Source organism: Protopterus annectens, chromosome 12.part0 (genome assembly GCF_019279795.1).
Source record: "Protopterus annectens isolate FY-2018-M chromosome 12.part0, PAN1.0, whole genome shotgun sequence".
NCBI lineage: Eukaryota > Metazoa > Chordata > Ceratodontiformes > Protopteridae > Protopterus > Protopterus annectens.
The window spans coordinates 229,901,398-229,914,779 of NC_056746.1; the positions used below are offsets into that span (position 1 = coordinate 229,901,398).

At 36.4% G+C, this 13,382-nt stretch overlaps 1 protein-coding gene across 1 annotated transcript in view; it reads right to left on the reverse strand.

The window, feature by feature from the left end:
• TELO2 (telomere maintenance 2) overlaps nucleotides 1-13,382 on the reverse strand; it is a 1,490,787-nt gene that overhangs the window by 1,454,326 nt on the left and 23,079 nt on the right. The window contains exon 2 of the mRNA XM_044089295.1: nucleotides 6,752-7,098. Coding sequence (XP_043945230.1) covers nucleotides 6,752-7,083 — 332 coding nt within the window. The 5' untranslated portion in view covers nucleotides 7,084-7,098. The remainder of the gene's footprint in view (nucleotides 1-6,751; nucleotides 7,099-13,382) is intronic.

Consider the following 13,382-nt stretch of genomic DNA (forward strand, 5'->3'; position numbering starts at 1 on the left):
TCACTGCTGGATGAATAGTAATCATATTGCTAACAACTTAACACAAAGTTTTACTGTAATGCATTCTCATGCATATGTGATTATTAATCAAATGGCAATGACACATTTCTTCATGTTTAACAGGAACTGCTTAAATTATCATAGGATCAGCTCTCAAATGTGTTCTGAATGGTTTACTTATATTGGCTTGAATTTATTTATTTTTCCATTTTTGCTAGTCATCTCTCCTTATATAGGAATTAACTAAAAATATCTAACTTTAAGGCAATCTAATAGTACTACTACTATACAACATATTTTAAGAACTTTGGGATTTATAACATTAACGGGAATTTACTTCTAAGGGCACTACTGCAACATTTGCACTTTCATACAATTATTATTTCAATTTAAAACAACTCAATTTTAAAATGACACGCTTCCAAGTCACTGTTTTTAGACAGCTAGCTGTAGTATTGTTATAATATACAGCATACATTATTACACAGAATTTAACAATATCCATTTCATTAGTCAGAAAATTGTGTAATCTCAAACTTCTTTGTATGCAAATACTAAAGATATATATTAGAGAATAAGAAAGAGTAAAAGAAAGGAAGAAAGGATAGGGAGACATTTCGGACTTGCACATGAAGTGGAATACTCTGTCATCTAGTGAAATGTTTTGCAATATTTTAATGTACGAGTTTCATGATTTATTATTATACATAAAGCTCTAAGATAACAAAATGCTGCATGCAAGCTCCTACACAGTTTGTGTAACTGACTCAATCTTGGTTGGATATTTAACAAATGGCAATTTGATTAGGTGTTCCTAATTAAGCTAGGAACCAGGAAGGATTTTACATAAATGTTTTTATAAGGTTATTACTACATCTTTATTTAACTGTTATAATGAATTTTAACAGGATGGACACGAACAAACAATTTGATTTATTTAAGCTCTTTAGTTTGATTTTAATAAGATTTGTAAGAATCATACAGCATACTGAGAGAAGTTATCTAAATTTTCATAGCAACAAGCAGAGATTTTTCACCAATTTTACTCAGAACAACAATAAATCTACTTTGTCATAAATTTAAAATTTATGTCACTCAATGTTAATAATCTAAACAATAATATAAAATGACAAATTACTTAAATACATGAATCTCAACAAAGTCCAAGTTAATATACTTATAGCAGATACTTACTAATGAGGCTAATAAAGTTAGTTTCCAATTTTCCAAATGTGTACTATTGGCACAATCTTCATTCAAAATCAAAAGAAGGGGTGTATGTCCATTTTGTAGAAAAAAGTTGATTATTCCCAATGTTTTATTTAAAAAGGAAGAAAAGGATGACATGTTTGCTATAGTATTTTAGAAATTCAGTAACAGAATACAGACTTTAGTTAATATCCACTGTTTTTTAGGTATTGATGTTAAAATTGCCAAAAACACATTCATTATATCTTAAACAGCTGAATCTATGACTATTAGGGAGTCATGAATTTCAGCTAATACAAACACACTTAAAACTGAATGGAGATGCTCTAAGAGACTCTTTTTGTTAAAAAAAATTATGAATCACTAATATACTCATAATGTTTTCAATGTTTTTGGTAGCCAGTTAAGAACTGACAAATGTATATCTCACAATCTGGAATGAAAAACAGAAGAAGATTTTAAAATAATTCCATGCCCTATTTATGATCACAACACTCTAATACTTATAATATTGGTTAACAATAAAAAACATGCTTTAATAACTAAAATCCCAACCAATATGACAAAACCTGAAGATTTTAAAACCTGGCTGTTTCAGGAAATGTACATCTTTTCAGAAAATACTATATATGAATTTAGTAAATGTATTAATGGTCTGGGATTCTTTAACAGATTTATGGCAGAATGGTTCTTTGGTGTAGGAATTTATAAAACTACACACATTTCTAAAAGAGATTTTCAAAAGAAAAATACAGCTTTAATGGTACAAACAAAATCCTTGAACCTGCAATTTCAAACATTGCTCTCTCATAAGACATTATTAGAACTTGGACAATTAAAATTCTTCATATCTGCAATGTGCCTGCAAGGTATGCATAACTTGGTAAAAAATTCTAAAAAATAAAGATATAATCATATTTCAGGTATAAAGATTTCAAAAAATTGTAAAATCAAAACAGATATTAATGAAATTCTATCTGAATTCAAACACTACAATAATAAACTGCATTAGCAACATATAGACAAAGCTTTACATGTTAAAAGTCTCACGGAAAATCTAGATGAAGTGAATCCTTCTGGATCAAATACTGAAATACTAGTAAAACCAATACCCATGGAGAAAATTACTAAGAAATTAAAAGACATTAACAAGGTTCGAGGAATAGATGGAATCATACCAGAAATATACAAGATACTACCCTCAAAAGTTGTTAACTTTCACAACATTCTAAATGATATCCAAATAAACTCAAGAACTCCTCCCTTGTGGAAATATTTGTTAGTTATTCCAACCTTGAAATCAAATAAAGACCCCAATGACTGTACAGCATACAGGCCAAATTTGTTATTAAACATGGATTATAAAATGTTCATGTCCATTATTGTAGGTAGGACAAAACTTTTTATGCCTCACATCAAAAACAAAGATCAAATTGTTTTTACACCCAAAAGACAAACTCAAGCCAATAGTAAAGAAAACCAACAACAGAAATTAATCAGGAAGCTGCGCTAATAATGCAACTCAAAAATCATGTTTTTTGCTGGTGACACAATGTTAACTTCAGATATAAAGTCCTCAATAGATGAGCTACAAGAAGTAATCCATAAATCTAAAAGCATCTCTGAGCTTCATTTTAACAATACCAAATCCAAACATATGACTCTAAATGATAAAAATAACTTAAAAACTTTAAGGATTCATTAAGGCCAGGTAACAAAAAAAGCAGAATATTTAGGAATCTCACTACAAAATTCATGATGTTTAACTAGACAAAAACTTTGAAAAGTGTAAGAAAAATAGATAAATTAATACAAACTTATAATAAGCATATATATTCCTTTGAGGAAAGGTTACAGATCATTAAATAATTTTATTAACCAAAATGTTATACATAATTAAACCTACAGTCCCTCTCCCCTAATAAATCACAATAAAGTAGATTTAATACAGCATTTTTAAAGTTGTTGTGGTTCCCCAGGATACTTAGAATTGCATATACATACCACCTCAAAGACTAGAATAGAGCTGATAAGTTACAAAACATAGAAAACATACGATACAGCTGATTCCTTAAAGGAAATAATTAATTAGATAGATGCAAGCAGTGATTCAAACTAGAAAGATTAACATCAATCCTTACATAGTTTTAATAAAATTGTAATTTCTCCAATGGTGGGAGAAAACAACTGGTGGTTACTAATACATAATTACATACAATGCTATACATGTATATATTCCTACAAATTCATCACGTGTTAATAACTTCTTAAAGAATTTTTTAAAGTTTAGTTTTGAAGCATACAAATATTAAAGACCAGCTGTTATTCAATTTTCTATTTTGAAAGGTTTAACATTAGATATTAGCCTTTTGAAGATGGATCAAAGGAAAGGAAAAGGTTTCTTAAGCTGGTACAATTGTTTTTAGAATGGTGTTTTGAAATCTTTAGAAGTTTTATGATCTGTATTTTGTTTAGAATTCAGTGACAGCAAGTTAATACTGACAATCAATATGCATGCACGATATTTATTTAGTAATGTACAGAAGACCAGTTTCTCAAATATTCCTAACCTAGTTGTTTGTGTCAAATAGTGCACATCAATAATTCTTACTCTGCATTTTCAACCAAATTTAGATAAAATACTATTAGAGTATATTAAGGAGGGAATAAATGGAAGTTTATAAAAATGCTTATTACAAGATGAAAAAAAATGGTATATCAGAAAGAATAAAATATTTATGCTAAAATCAGTCAGAAAAACTTCTGGTGTACAGTTCTGGAAAATATTCACATGGAAGTGCCATTATAAAGTTTTCTGCACTCCACAAACTAACAAAAATATAAAAGATAAAAATGTAGGCTGTTTGAGATGCAATATGAACTTACAAGCCAACTGGAAAATGTTTTTATAAATATGAAATATTACAGGAATTCTGTGGAAAATTAACTTTTTATTACAGGCTTTGCAGTCAAGTAAGTTCTGTACTACAATAAGTACTATGTTATCTCATCATCATCTCCTTTCGGCTGTTCCCGTTAGGGGTCACCACAGTGGATCACCTGTTTTCATTTCTTCCTGTCCTCTGCGTCTTGCTCTGTCACACCAACCACCTGCATTGTCCTCTCTCACCACATTCATAAACCTTATCTTAGGCCTTTCTCTTTTCCGGTTACCAGGCAGCAGTACTATGTTATCCAATATTCCTTTATCTTCATTTTTTAATAAAGATCAGTGCTACTATGGACCACCTTGGTAAAATCAAGAAAAACTCTAATATATTGGAATGTACTGATTCTCCTCAATTTGCCAATTTTCTCAAACTGATAAATGAAGTAATGAAGGCACTGTTTCAGATCAAGAAACAAAGATCATTCACAAAGATTTTCATCTCTAATCCTTAGCTAAACATAAAACTAATATAAACTTTCACTCCAACAACCTGATAATATACAATTTAATGTAAAATATTAATCACTGTGAATCTAGTATTTTAATTAATTTAATGGTTTTAAAACTGATAATTTTGTGCATCCAGTGTAAGTACTGTATACAGTTGATTGTTCATTGCTTATTTAGAAAATAATTGCAAAAATCTGAAATTACTTGTAATAACGTTAAATACTGTTAATATGTAACCAAGAACAAACTGAAAAAAATATTTCACTTCTTTTGAACTATTACTACTGAAGAATTTGCAATAGTCATGTTCTTGTTGCACCACAATGATTTACTACAATAGCTTCTGGATCACATAGTGTCCGAGTGGAGATTTAGCAACTGATTTGTTTTGGTCTCAGTGCTTGTTAGAACTATGAGTTCAGCAACTTTTATTTGTTCTTGCGCTTTCAAATTGTACTGGACTTGGTGTGGCTTGTCTCAGCACAGTGCTACTAATGAACTAGAAATTAAGTCTATCTTGACAAGTTTTTTAACATATTATTATTATCTTACTATGACTTGATGTTGCTGTATTTAACTTGAAACTATCAGTACTTGCATATTACAAATTACTTTTATTGCTTAAATACCAACTTTATTGTTTTGTTTTATCTGGACAACTTAACAGTCACTGTGTTAGGTTAAGTACCTGCACGTAGGCTTTATTTTTCAGTATGTATTTATTGCAAAGATCCTAGTGTCTGTGATGAGCTGCATCAATGGCTGGTGCCGCCCCGTCCTCAATCTACCCTTCTGTGCCCTCTTCGATCTTTGGTGATGTACTTTGTCTGCTGGGATTCAGAGACATCGGATAGGCTATAGTGAGAGCACAAATGGGCACCAAGGTTTTTTACAGACTTCCAAAAATACTCATATTACACCAATAATCTATTATCTGCAATGGTTTCCTGTTAAAAACAGAATAATGTTTAAAATCCTTGTGATGGTGTTTAATCCCCTACAGGATCAGGCCACTGCCCATCTTAAACAGCTGTTAAACAGCCTTCTCATGCACTCTGCTTGGCCCAGCCACTGCTACGTGGTGCCCATGCAGTAGGCCTAGGCTGAATACATGAGATGGTTAAGCAGACAATGACCACTCAGCCTTAAACCCTTACCAGGTACTGAAATACTAGGGCTCCCAAGCCAAACCCAGGTCATTGTGGCTGCAGTGACAGCTGCAATTCTCTGTGCTACAGAGCTGGTAGCAAAGACACCAGATGAAGCACTCGACAAATTTTGTGACACAGCAGTGCTCCTTCCAGTAGTATGTTCACAATAACATATGAAACTTGATTAGTTCCCCGGAAAAAAATGGGATATAAACCTATCATTTAAAATATTAGATTTGTCAAAGATTAAAAACTTACATAAGTCAAAAAAGCCAATAGTGATGTAGGTTACAGACAACACTAAGATGCTTATCTGAAATGCTACTGCTAAAACATTTAAGAGATCACTATGTACCTAGATCTAAAAAGCACATACAAAGGGCTCCCTCAACGCTACAAAAAATAACTCTGATAGAAACAGAAGGAGTTTCAGAACCAGTTGCTACATGCTTAAGTGTTTTTGCAGACATGTTTTGCCCCCCTGTACTTCCCAATTCCAAACTACTGTACCTCAAAGAGAGGAAATATTCTAACATACTGCAATTGCATAATTAGCATATAGCCCCCCTTATGCTACACTGTACCATGAACTGCAATTATGATCATTGGACATTCAATGAACACTCCTCATAAAGAATTCCTCACTTAGTGTTAGCACTTTTTAAGTAAATGCTGCCACTTCAGGCCAGAAGATACAATAAGGAGCTGCAAATAAGCCTGGCTAAGTCCAGTGATGAGAAAATTAAAATAACTCCTGCTGTTTTAATGTTTAAATGAACAAGCCAAAGAATCACATTAGAGATACATGGCCACCTAAAGCAGCTGCCACAAAATATCTTACCAGGTTGGTAAAGGTAATATTTACAGTTTGGAGGACAAACTGAAAGGCAAACAGAAACAGACACACAAAATACCTTACAAGTAAAACCTGACAAAATCTGATGAAATGGCTATCCAGTAAGATGGGCATAGGTCATGTTTCAGGTATTACCTTGCAGATATAATGGCATCTAGCAGCACCAGAAAAGCTTGGTCAGCTGGTCCTTGAAGAAATAACGCATCCAAAAATTCCTTCTGCTCATCAGTTGTCAGCAACTCCAACCAATCTCTGTTCAAGTTAGCTGCAAGGAACTGCAAGAATCGGGAAAAGTGGGTTTCTGCAAACTCCTCTCTCTCTTTCACAGGCACTGGATTTTCAGTTCCACCCAAGAAACGCTTTATGGTTTTAAGGGCATCTATAACTTCGCTCCTGTCCCTGGAAGATGACAGAGTTTTGATGGCCAGTTTTAAAACAAGCCAAACATTTGATGTGTTTGAATCCATTTCTCCATATTAGTCCTACAAGAGAACATCAGAAAGAAACAAGAAAGTAGCCATCAGTCTGTAGTAAAGGAATCCTGAATTAAGTCTACTTTGCAATTAAATTCACATTCCTGAGCTAAAAAAGATGAGGATACCTTGGCCTTTGGTCATCATGTATCCATTACTGTAAGTAAATCATTGTACATTGCACAACATATAAGCAAGAATATGGCATTTATGTCCAAGGATGTCATTGTCCTGCTATACTCATCCTTGATTAGGCCAGTGATTGAGTACAACGTTTTCTCCTTCAGTTTGTACCTGACCAGGCATATGCAACAACTGCAATACCCATATGTGTACCTCACAAAAAGAATACATTGTGTTACCCACATAGAATATGTACACCCCCTCAAAGCTTTATACTCAGTCTATTGAGGGGGATCTGTGCCTAACTTACAAGGCATTGTTTGATCCAGTAGCAATGGACTTGCCACAAAGGTGCAAGTCTAACAGTATTACAAATGCCAAATTAAAGTACCTCCTAAACCTTGTTTGCAACATATATAGAACATGTTAAAGGGAAAGGTACATGTCTCAGATAGTACCCCTACTTTGCGCAGGCTTCTAATACACGTGAAGCAAAGTTTATCCCTGATCCTATTCAAATGTAACCTGGACCAATAAAAGGGGAAATGGAAATTTACCCCTGGACTGACACCTATGCCCCTGCTGAACAGAGACAGTTTGTAAATGCTCTGCCACCTAAACCCAACTAGATGTATGTGATTTTACATGCCTTTTTATATATGATTAACATCGTCACTATTCATGTTTGGAGCTTTTCTCCCCGGGCCTCTACTGAAAATGGACATATATCCAGTTAAGACTAGCCCGGTCAACAAATGTAAAATAAATAAATGAAATAAATGTCCCTGGGTAATTTATCGTGTCATTTATAAATGGGAAAACATGGCTAGGCTTAAAAAGATCTCCAAAGACTGTTAGGCTTGTAATCACCTATGAACCTATAATCTTTGGGTAAAGGTCAGCTTCAGACTAACAAACTGGACGTCACCTTATTCATGAATATTAGGTTACCTTTTCCACAATGAGTTACATCACACTCTTGAATAATGATACTGTACATCTTTTTACGATGACTTACATCCCATAATACAAGAAACCTTTCTGTGGCAAAACAGGTTAATGGGTTGGGCCACGCAAAACAAAAATCATTTTCAGCTCCAAACATCTGCCACTAAAACAGGATACAAATTATTAAAACTTCTGGAACCTATGAACACTGTTCTAATGTTTAAACATAAATTGGGATGATGTATAAAAACCCCACAACTTTTGATTATACCAGGCAAGAAGCAGTGTAATGAAGAGCACAGTGTGTAATACTGCAGACACAATGCAGACACTGGTGTAGTATGCCTTGTCAGGCTGCAGTGCACAAAACACAATTTAGGCCCATACATGCACACAACTCCACTCTGCAAAATACCAGTGATACCCACTGTGTACACTTGACCTGACCTTTAAAAGACTCAGCATAATGCAGCCAAGGTTATCCAAGTGCAACTAACTCTGGGCAAAACTGCAATCCAAATTGTAGCTTGCTATAGATCACCCACCATGCCCCAGGATTCCCACTCCTCTTTTCTTGCTGTATTAGAAAATATTAGGGTTCAACCAAACACCCTAATAATGGGTGATTTCAACTACCCCACCATTAACTGGGAAAACTACTCATGTACCAACTCCTTCGCACAACACTTTCTGGAATTCAATAAACTCCAATGCCTTGGATCAACTTATCCACACCCCCACCAGGCACAACAATATCCTAGATCTAGTCATTACCAACATGAGTGACCGGTGTTCCACACCTGAAGTCAACACCTCATTGGTCCGATCCGACCATAAGCTAATTACCCTAGATATCTGCATCCTGCCCCCACCCCCCATTAAGGAAACCATGGTAAAAAATTTCTCCAAAGCCAACTTCATGCTTCTTAAGACAGAAGTGGTGAACTTCATGACACCCATGCAGATGGACAATACAGTTACGACTACTGAATCCTACACAACTGCACTTTATAAGCACTTACATGAGATGGATCGTGCTATCCCAAACGGAACCAAGACGCTATCCTCTAAAAAAAAGGAAGCCAATCTGGTGGTCCCCTGCCATAAACAAACTGTACAACAGAAGGAAGAAAATGTTGCAAAAGAGAGTAAAATCCCATGAGTGGAGAAGCTCCCTGGTCAGCCTCAATAAGAAGGTGCGATCCCTGATAAAATCCTCCAAAGCTAGTTACGAAAAAAAAATCGCCACTGATTCTAAAGACAAACACAAAGCATTCTATAGCTATGTCACGAATCTCAATGGCAACACTCAGATCTGCTCTGAGTTGCAGCACAATGGCACTAAATATACAGACCCAACTGATATTGCCAACATCCTGGCAGATAGATTTAGTGCTAACTTTACCCCCCTCTCACCCCCTAAAGTGCCCATCTCTATACCGGAAGAATGCTAAATTCCTGTAATCACGGCTGCACAGGTAAAAAACACACTCTCTAAAGCCAAGAACACAGCATCCATGGGACCAGACAACATCCCAGGCTGCGTTCTACATAAACTACAGAACGAACTGGCAACCCCACCTAAGTACCATGTTCAATCATAGCCTCACCTCAGGCTTTGTGCCTGCTGAATGGTGCACAGTGACAGTTATCCCACTCCACAAGAGGGGAGCAACCACGGACCCCGGGAACTACCGCCCCATTAGCCCGACGAGCCTGGTCTGCAAGGCCATGGAACGTATCATCATGGAACTTATAAACAAAGACATTGGTACTCTCCAAACTCTGGACCCCACCCAATTCGGGTTTGTAAAAGGCAGATCATGTCTCCTAAACCTAATAGACTTCTTTGAAGCACTCACCAAAGCCATAGACAAGGGTAAAGTGGTTCACACAACCTATCTAGATCTTGCCAAGGGTTTCGACACCATCCCCCACTCTGGAATTACAGATAAACTCACTAAACTAGGTATAAATCCCTATGTCACAAGATGGGTTGCCAACTGGCTCACTGACAGAACCCACACTGTGAAAGTAGCAGACTCCAAATCCGACTTCAGACCAGTGACAAGTGGAGTACCACAGGGTTCAATCCTGGGTCCTCTCCTGTTTGGTATCTACTTCTCTGAAGTACAGGCTAACACAAAAGGTCTTTGGCTAACGAAGTCCGCAGATGACTGCAAACTAGGAGCCATAATCAAAACTCCTAAAGATGTGGACATCCTACAAAAGGGCCTCACTGAGACAGATGCCTGGTGTCAAAGCCATGGCCTCAAGCTCAATGCCAAAAAGTGCATTGTCATCCCCTTTGGTAAAAACTCTGCACCCATGAACTACAACATAGGCGGTAGTATACTTAACACCGAAAGTGTGATAAGAGATCTTGGGACACAGGTGGACAGTAGTCTCTCCTTTGATAATCACATAGTCACAGTAGTCAGGAAATCCTTCTACGTGGCACACCTCATCACAAAAGGTTTCTCATCCAAAAAAAAAAAAGAGGTCATTGTTCCCCTCTACTCATCACTCATTAGACCCATTATAGTGTACAACACCCCTTTTGGTATGTACCTCGCAAGACATCTACAACAACTGGAAAGGCTCCAGAAATACCTCACAAAGAGGATTACCGACATCAAACAGATGCCCTACGCAGACAGTCTCAAAAAACTCCAGCTTTACTCCGACGCATATCGCCTACTCAGAGGTGATTTCTGCCTAACATACAAAGCTATGTCAAACCCAGAGCTGTTGGACATGCTCCACTTAAAGAAATCCCAACCCCTCCGAGCTACATGCTTCTAGGGACATAAACCTTGTCACCACAATAAACAGAACATGCCAGAGGGATAGATTCCTGTCCCAGAGACTTCCCATACTTTGGAATAAACTACCTATCTATATCAAACAAAGCTCCTCATTAGCACTCTTCAAGAAAAATCTTGATGATTGGATGGGAAATAGGAAATTCACCCCAGGGATCACCTCTGTGGCTCTGCTCGACAGTGGCACAGGAAAATAATTTTCTTGGGTGGCAAAAGCCAGGGTACCTTTTTGGCTGGGCTTGTATAGGCCCCAGGGCAGATAGCCTAGTGCCTACCTATGAACAAAAGTGGATGACCCATTACATATGGCACCAAGATGCTCAGAGCACTTCGCATCCTGAGAAATGTTTAAGCATCCTACTGGTAAGAATGTCTCACCAGTAATCAACATCTAGGAAGACATGATACTGTTCTTACTTAGAAGTGGCATGCAATCAGGCTGGCATTTACTTAGTGGTTAAGGACATTGGGTCAGAGAAGGGGGATTCAGTGCTTGTCCCCCAGGAGTAATATGTGCAACCTGCCTGTAAAAGTACTGAATATGAATGTTCTACTCCCATGGTGCACACCCGTATCAATGACGTTAGAGTCTGTAGTAAAAAAAATATTTTGTGCTACTCTGCCCAACCCTGGCTCCATGGTGATAAACAGCATTGCTGATGTGATTCTTGCTATGTCAGTCAGGTGTTTGCAATACTGGTAATATATGCTGACTTTCAGATCACATGGCAAATCAACAACTGAAAAAAATGCAAAATGATTAGCCTAAAGGCAAAAATACATACTATGGTGCAAATGTGGAATGATTAGATTAGATTAGATTAGTACTAGGCTAACTACCCTTGTGAGCCATTTTAAGCCTAGCCAATTATCCCATGTGAGATTCAAACCCTGTACCTTGTGTTTGTAAGGCAACCACCTTAACCATTAGGCCATCCTCCCAACCCAACAGCTATTTATTGATTTCAAAACTCTAGTATTTTTCAAGTGATACTGAATACTAAAATGCTCATAAAAACATTTTGGCATATTCAATAAGCAAACACTACCAGAGAGTTTTACTTTTTATATAAACCTCTCATTTTTTGCCATCACCGCTTTAATAATTAGAAACAAATTGTAAAGTAGCTAAAGCAAAACCCATGCTCATCATCAATACTCACTCAGTGCTCAAAGTATCAAACAGCGATAAAGCCCGATTCTGGCACAGGCAACTAGGATTTGATTACTGGTTTGGGAGCCTGACAGCAAAGGCAGGGAGGATGGGTGGGCCCATCTTGGGGGACAGAAATAGTCAGCCATGCACACTGCCAATACCCCTTTAAAGGACGACCAAAAAAGCAGAAGGGCTGCTGGGCTTTATGGTCACTAAGCTACAGATGTGTGGCAACATACCTTTCAACTGTCTAGAATTTCACATGTCTATATTTTTGCCTCATATTTTTGGTCAGTTCCTCATAAAAACGTGCTTTTTCTGGCAACTCACTGAGAACTGCAATCACTAAATAATGACAGACATTTAAGTTTAAACTTTATATCCTACAGAAAATGCATACAAATGCAAAACCTGTTATTTTAGCAACTTTCTAAGTTTGCAAGTGCAATTTTTTTAAATCTGTCCCTAATTTGGAACATTAGTACCTTTATTATTTTTTTTAATTTTGTCCCTGATTCTTGCATTTTTAATTTCGCTACGTTTTTTGGGGTTTCTAATACCATGACAGGAATGGACCACAGTCAAAGTATGATTAATGTTCATGAAATTAGTATTATTTCAATCTTTGATGTTAGCCAGAAGTGCTCTTCACAGCACCTGCAATGTGTCCAGAAATGACTCCTTCTGCAATTCATATGGAGTTACATGCATTGGTAACACACAAAAAAGAATTTACAATCGTGCTTGAACAAGATCTGTTGCTCCTACTACTACTGGAACTGTCTGGGTATCTTTCTTCCACAGTGCTCTTGTTTCTGTCTGCAAATCCTGATAGTTTATGAAGTTGTGTATCCTTGTATGTAAGACACTGCAGTCACTGGGTGCAGCAATTTTAATGATCAATGCTACAAGTCTTCTTTTCATGGACTATTCTTTCTGGATTTATAGCATCTATTTTTCGAACTGTTGGTAATGGGTGATCCCGTGTAATATAAACTTCACCATTTTCTATAATGCTTTGTGACTCATGCTTCCAGTACTTTTCAGCTACTTCAGTATTCTAATGTTTGCACAATCCCCAATACAACAGTCTTGCCACTTTACTGTCTTTCAGTATACAGTCCTGCTGCCATTAGTATATCACGACCAGCAACAAAATGTGCAACTGTTACCAATTCTGTTTTACAAAACCTACATTTTGTCCATTTCTCCCACAAGTTCAATACACTTTGTAAACCAAT